At 40.2% G+C, this 7,751-nt stretch overlaps 1 protein-coding gene across 1 annotated transcript; it reads right to left on the reverse strand.

Annotated features, from left to right (window-relative positions):
* Positions 1-1,106: 1,106 nt before the first annotated feature.
* Positions 1,107-6,370, reverse strand: atp6ap1a (ATPase H+ transporting accessory protein 1a; the record flags this gene model as incomplete). The annotated part of the gene is given in 10 exon segments (XM_035657421.1): positions 1,107-2,670; positions 3,040-3,277; positions 3,389-3,439; positions 3,734-3,891; positions 4,030-4,179; positions 4,402-4,487; positions 4,588-4,628; positions 5,134-5,327; positions 5,529-5,603; positions 6,244-6,370. Coding segments are annotated over 10 exon segments (1,330 nt in total), but the record flags the coding sequence as incomplete, so codon positions are not given.
* Between the last annotated feature and the right edge of the window lie 1,381 nt (positions 6,371-7,751).

Here is a 7,751-nt window from a genome sequence, read left to right on the forward strand (position 1 = left end):
ACACACACACACACTCACTCACACACACACACTCACACACACACACTCACACATATATATATATATATATTTCTCTGCAGTAACAGAACATTTTTGTGCAGTCAGTAAATTCATTAATGTGTCTAAAGTCGATACTTTGTTCTTTTGCAGATCCTGCACTGCCAAATCCCTGAACTATCTCAATGTACGTGCTTTGAATAAAATGCATACTAAATCAGGCTCATCAGTAATCAAGACTGATTGATTAATGAGCCTTTGATTGATTCATTTTCTCTTCATCTTAGTCTGTATTTATTTAATGTATTCTTCTTTAATGAATCGTTTCCTTCTTCATTGTGCCACACAATAAACCCACCTTGCATTGCCTTGTATTCTGTACCATTACACTCAAATATAACGGTTAAATATAAAGGTAAAGTTCAGTCCTGGACAAAATATTTCATGGTAATAATGATTTTTTGAATGTATTTTTAAAGTGTTTTAGACAATAAACATATTATAAACTTACATTAAAACATACGATAATTAGACAGCTTTGGTAACTGATTGTTCGGTTTGTAAATCTTCTGAAAATAGTGAAGAAATGCTGTCACAATTACCCAGAACCCAAAGAGACACCTTCACAATGCTTCTTTTGTCCAACCAACAGTCCAAATCTCTGAACTAGAACAAATATATTCAAATTATTTCAAAGAAAAGCAGCAAATCTTCACATTTGAGGAGCTGGAACCATGAAATGTTTATTAAAAAGCACTTCAATGATTTATCAAAAGTCAATTAACTTATTGATTAATCAAGTAATTGTTTCAGCTGTGCTTTTATAAACTGTTCAGCAGTTTCATTTATAAAAACATTTTTATAAACTCTTCATATTCGTGTAAAAAAGGTAGTTATTAAAGCTGTCAGATAAAGGCAGTAAAGTAAGAAGTACAAATGTTCCCTCTGAGATGTAATGGAGTAGAAGTACAAATTTGTAGTTAGATTACGACACTAAATGTACTTAATTACATTCCACGACTGCACGAAGCGCCGTCCAGCCTCAATGTGATTTCTGATTCTAAAGTTATAATTAACTGTCCTATTATATAAAAATACAAATACAAATCTCAATTTTCACAGATGTTTTATTGGGGTCACATCAGCAGCACGACACAGGACCATAATCAGGACCTCACATCATTGATACTCACTACAAATCATCAAAAAACTAAATAATTTAAACAGAAAAACAATAATTTCACATTTCAGTGCACACCAGAGGAGGAATAAATAGTGTTCATGTTAATGACAGAAAAAACAACATTGTTCAAAAAGGAAAAGTTACTTAAGCTCATGTTTGATAAGACCTTTTAACTGTATATCTGTGGTCCTTTCATTGTTCATCAGAACGTCCCTTTGAGTCGGCAGTAATGTGGTGGATATGATTTATGTTTCATCCATACAGAGTGCCATCCCTTTTGTCTACTCACAGACACAAACACAACCGTAAACACACACGTACACAAATTAGTTTCTCCAATAAATAGCATTTCATAGTTCATTTTTCATACATTATTTTTGTCCCTGTCTGTACAACTGTGTCCCTTCTGGTGGGGGACATTTAATGACGGCAGCCTGAAAACAGCCCCAGTCTGTGCCTCGAGTGAGAAAGGCTGTACGGAGGTTTAATGACGCATACGGTTGTTCTCAAGGCATTTCCAGAATCCTCAAAGACTAAATATATTCAGTCTGTTGCCAAATAAAAGATGGTTAATGTGTTCTCACCCTTTTTGTACAAGGAAAATATTCACACATTATTTTGTGTGATGGAATAAAATTGGTTAAAATGAAACCTGCACACTCTTTTTTTAAACTCTGTCAGTCTTAAATTTGTCTCTTTAGCTGCTAAATGTTCACCAGCTAGTCTCTACCTGTGTGTCTGCGGTCAGTTAGGTTAGTGCATGGTGACAATGACGCTATGAGAGCGATTACACTGAACACAAACCGTGAAGTTGTGGCCAGAGCTGAAACTCTCTGTAAAGCTGAAGTTCATACATTACTACTGTCTCTGTTTGAGTTACAAAGTTGCAGCAGACAAATATTTGAGGTTAGAAGAAGCTTCAGAACAGCTGTTTTATATTAAAATGTCCTAACTGGCTGCCATGGTCAGACGCTCACATGCAGTTAGGACATGGTGTCGGTGTTGTTAAACCACCTTCTGGGTAACGGAGGCTTTACACTGTGACTCCAACGAGACACAAACTGGGGCTACCTGAAAGGATGCACATTTTATAAACAGACACATATGCAGTAATGACTAAAACCCTTATTCTGACAACGTCACTTATTAGTGAATAATGCCCAACTACAGATGAACAGGGAGCGGAATGTAAAAGGTGGGAGTGGAAGCATTGCAGTTAGAGAAGCATTTGAGGGACAAAGAGGAGGAAAGATGGAAGGTGAAGTCAGGGGAGACTGCAGTTACTCCGTTTGGGGCACAGAGATCGCCGGGCCCTTGGGGTCATCGAACCGGTCCATAGTGCGGAGCTGCATGATCATGTGCAGGCCGTAGGTGAGCACGAGGACCATGAGAAGACTGGTCATCAGACCCATCCAGATCCCAGGAGAGAAGAAGCCTGCACAGTCACTGGCGTACGAGAATTCACCGTTGGTCACGCTAAAGCCCTGGACCTGGAAAACAGGACACGGTGTGAATCTGTGGACCGGCTCACTGTGTTTACGTTACACCTGTATAGGTGAGTCTTCAGAACGAGCACGTCTGCTTTTGGGTCAAACAAATGCTGTAAAAGTGCCTCGTGGCAGAACGCCTAGAGGCTGCATCGCATTCTGCACATCAAACAATAAAAAAACCAATGCAGTTCATCCTTTCATTTTATTTCCCAAAGGGCAAAGGACAGTAAAAGATCATTTGTATTAAACTCTGCTCATTCTGCTGGTCTCTTTCTTTGTTGTGTGAGGCACAATGCTGGACAGTGTGGGACGGGGCTCCCAAAATACCAATTCTTAGATTATTAATAAACAAACCAATCACTATCTTACCTGAAAGTCCTGAAACGAGACCTTCCACTGATTGGCTGGATCTTTCGATGAGCGTGGGATGAGCAGGGGCCAGCGGAAGCTGGTGACGGACTCGCAGCGGTACGAGTACTCAGCGGGGGCATAAATGTTTCTGCTGCCGTTAAACGTGGCTTTGGTCCCGTCGTACTCCAGCTCCACGGCGTCCAGCGTGAACCAGGGGCGATCAGAAACCTTGTAGTGACGCTGGCTCATCGCAAAGCTGAACACACACACACACACACACACATAAGTTGAACAGATTTCTGAAGGTCGCAGGGCTTTGTAGGACTGTATTTCAGTGTGTGGTTGTGTATGCTGTATGCACACTCACATCAGTTTGAAGCTGCGGTGGCCGAGGACATTCTCATAATTAAGAACCAACCTGCAAAGAACCAAAAATTCCACGAGAGAAAGAAAAAGAGGAAGATTGTTGGAAGGGATTTCATTTAAAGGACCAGTGAGTAGTAGTGAGCAGTAAATCTGAGACGACCTGCAGCGTCTGTAGATAAAAACGTCTCACTCTCAGGTACATCTGGATTCCTATATTTAGCTGGTTAGACACTAATGAACACAAACCTTTGAATATTAGATTCATGTTGTAGATGCCACTAAATCCTTTACACTGGACCTTTAAGAAGCTCCCTCACTGTTTAAGTATATCACAGGTATGAACTACCTCGCTTTGGATTTGTCGCAGTTTGAGCCGTGGAGCTTCGGGCTGACACCCTCCCCAAAGGTAGACGGGGTCAGGTCGTGTTCTTCCCAGCGACCACTCCGAAGGATGCTGACTGACAGGCCTTTGGCCCACAGGAGGATGCAGGTCTCTTCCCCCTCCTGAAGGGGGAGAAAATACCATTATTACATTCTTCTTATTATTAATAAATCCCGTGAAATAAACAATGTGTTAGTTGGTCTGTGGCTCTCGGCTCCAAACTCATCACTGCATAGAAAGACGTAACCGAGTCACTCCACCTTAAACTCCACCGGAGCGTAGACCCCAGCCTTCTCCTTGATCCTACGCTGCCTCTCCCTTTCTCTCTCCCTCTCCCTGTACCCGCCTCTGGCCTGCAGGAGAGAACGTCCTCCACCCAGCCCTGCTTCCATAGAGAGAGTCGCAGCCTCCTGCAGAGAGACAGGCAGAGGAGGACAGACAGCTGGATCAGAAACTGTGACTTAAACTCCAGAACAACATTAGATCAATACAGCAGTCAGCAGCTGTCAGTGGAGTCTGTGGTGGCACCCTTTGTTTTGATCTGAGATTGCTGGAGCTCTAGTGCGACCTCTAGTGGCAGTGAACTGCTATGTAACCTTTAATAAACACAGAGCACTGACACACAGACTCACCCTGGAGGGCCGCAGGGCTGTGTAAATGGCTGTGTATGGGACCGACTGGGTCTTCATGGTGCTCAGCACCTGACCGATCATCTCATCTGAAAAACAATATGTTCATCTCTCAGCATGGCATTACCCACAACATCAGACACGAGTACGATGTGAATAATATTCAGTTATCAGACGGGTCAGACTCACCGTTTCCACTGAGAATCTCTTTTGCAGACATCAGATCAGCCCTGCAGTCAGACGAGGCAACAATCAGATACAGTCGAGAAGTGAGGGAAACTATTAGCACAATTACAATCTAAGGGTTGAGTGAATAAAGCCCCGTTCAGAGTGCATTTATTTCTGTAGGGGAGGTGATTTTAATCCTGTCTGGATGGTTCTCCTGTAATTTAAACTCTCCTTCTATGTTTATTAAAGTGGATGTTTGAATTTTTTTCCACAGGAAGAGCTGCTTGTTATTTCTAGTTTTTAATCAAATCGGTGTGAAATTGGACTTTTCTGTCAAAAGGAAATATAATCTGATGAAAACATGCTAACAGCAACACATTCGCCTATTAGCGGAACAAAAGGATGACAGCTTAAATATTTTAATCTCTATTTGTTTACATTTGTGCATACTAACTCAATGAAGAGTATGCCTACAACTATCACTACACTCTGAATGATGTGTTTCGTGAGTGTGTGTTCAGATCTGACTGAGTTATGATTCTCCGACTGGGTCTCCGGTGGGCCTACCCGATGCCGTAGGGCAGCCTGAACACCAGCAGGGCGGGTGAGGAGGCGTTGAGTCTCAGCTGACTCAGCGTCTCAGGGTCCATGTACAGAGGGGAGGTCTCCAGTTGGTCCTGCAGCTGGCCAATCACTGCATTGGAGGCAGGCCAGGACACAGCAGGTAACACCAGAGGGGAGGACGAGGACATCAGAGCCCCCTGTGAGACACGAGAGACAGACACATAAACATAAATACTCACTACAGGTGAACCAAACACACTTATTATTGTTTAACGAAGCGTCAGTCTGGTTCGTTGGCTTCCTCTAATGTTTACTTAAGATAGGAACTTTAAACTTTGAGCATCAACATGATAAACAGACACAGAGACACTGATCTACAGTCAGTGATATGATCTTACCTCGAGGTTGGGGAAAACGCTGTCCTGCTTGTTTCCAAAAGCTCCTCCGTACATGGTGAAGTCCTCTATGCTCATCTGAGCGGAGACAAGGAAAGACAATATCAGTAATAAGTAATAATTCTCCTCAAAATGCCCCTCCACTGCCCCTCTGAACTCACTGATACTTCATAGACGACATCATGGATGGTTTTAGCCTCCCTCGTTGGGCATTATTGCTTCTTTCAATTACTTTTCAAGTTAAAAATGTATTTGCAGCTCCACAAATGTAGAGAGTTCTGAGTTCTGAGTTCTGAATCATTAGAAGGTGAATTTACAGTGTTTTGACTTCAGGTGAGAGTAAAGGTCTTTATAGGACATCTAGTAAGTTTCAAATTTGGGATTTTCACTATTTTTTTTGCTATTTTAGAGACAAAATTATTACTTGATAAGCAGATTAATCATAATAAAAATAATTGTTAGTTGCAGCTCTGATACTACTATTTGGCAGCTTTGGGCTGTTCACAAACGGACTGTTAGTGGGTTACGACCATTGATAGTATATATAACAACTACTAGCTACTAGGTTACGACTGGCAGCCTTATGAGAAAGAAAAGGGAGGTAAGATAGGCTGGTGACTTGTTGGAAGCCTGCGACACAAACCTTTGTACACATTTAAATCCTGTGTATTTATAATGTAACAAACAGAAAAGTGTGTGTGTGTGTGTGTGTGTGTACCTTGTCCTGTAGGAACAGCACTACATTTCTCGGGCCCACACTGAGAGCTTTCTCCAGGTAAGCGGCGAGCTGCTGCTGCTCAACGATGTGACCCGCTGTAGGAGGGGACTGAGTCGGTAGGGAGGTCCTGGTGGAGGAAGAAGTGTTCAGATCACACACTGGAGTAAAAGCAGCCATACAACAATGTCAAAGTTTTATTATTATTACTACTATTTACTGCATAACTGTGTTGGAGTGGAGCTATATTTTACTTTCTATTCTGTCGGGCAGTTTAATCTGTATCCTTGTTAGCCCCAAATGTAGTCGAGTAAAAGGTACAATATTACCCTCTATAAAAGTATAAAGCAGCAGAAAATGGAAATACTCCCACAAATGACAAGATAAGTACCTTGAAATGATACTCAGTGCAACACTACAGTAAATGTACTTTCCACCACTGAAAATATGTTTTATTAGCCTCTATTGTGCCTCTCGTGGATCACCATGAATCTAAAGATATACAAACACAGTAACTTGAATACTTTGAGTATTTTATGTCAGTTTACTGTGTTATATATAGATTTTGTTCTGAATAGGAAGCAACATTTAAGTTATTGACATACCTATTTTAAAGTTCTGTCTTTACTACGTTGCAGTTTGCACAATAAAAACTCTTTCATGCATCCGGATTTCTTCATATCTATTATTATTAAAATATTAATATATTGTATGAATATTTACTCAAAAACTCCTTCCATAAGCAACTGGATACAAAGAATATTCAGTGTAATTCATTATATAAATGATTTTTAACCCGCTTTCCAAATTCCACCTCTTTTATTTAATCCAAACAAGGATTGTAGTAGAAGTATGTGAACCCTTATAAAATATAACTTTATTATTACTTACAGTTTGATACAGAATAAGATGTTAATATAATGTATGGTTGTGTATTATCTTCAGTTAAACTGGATGTTTAGCTATAAGATAAGACAGACTTTACTGATCCAACTCTGGGGAAGATACATTAATTCATGTATTGCTGAAGTAAAATGTGATAAAGATTCCAATAATAAAGTGCTGCAGGGACAAACTGGTCCACAATATCTTGTTCTCCAGATTTAAGAGAACAAAAATGAAATTTTATTATGATTTCTTCATCACTGTAAATGAGGGAAACCTCAATGATACTGGAGCCTTAAATTAGAAGATTTTCCCTTTGAAATATAGTGAAGCAGAAAATGGAAATACTCACAAATTAGCTGTAAAATGATACTTAAATACAGTAACATGAACAGGGACATGGATGCAGACTGTTTAAATGTACAGTTTAAATGAACCACAGCAATAAAACACTGCTCCTCTTCCAGACAACACACATACACACACATATACACAGATGTACACATATACAGACAGATAGATAGATAGAATCCCTGAAGGGAAATTGGGTCGTCATAGAATATAAATACAATAAAATACAATAGGATAAAATACTAAAATAAATAAAAAGATAAATAGGTAGGTAA

The sequence above is a fragment of the Morone saxatilis genome, unplaced genomic scaffold (genome assembly GCF_004916995.1).
Source record: "Morone saxatilis isolate NCDOM2014 unplaced genomic scaffold, NCSU_SB_2.0 Contig15, whole genome shotgun sequence".
Lineage (NCBI taxonomy): Eukaryota > Metazoa > Chordata > Actinopteri > Moronidae > Morone > Morone saxatilis.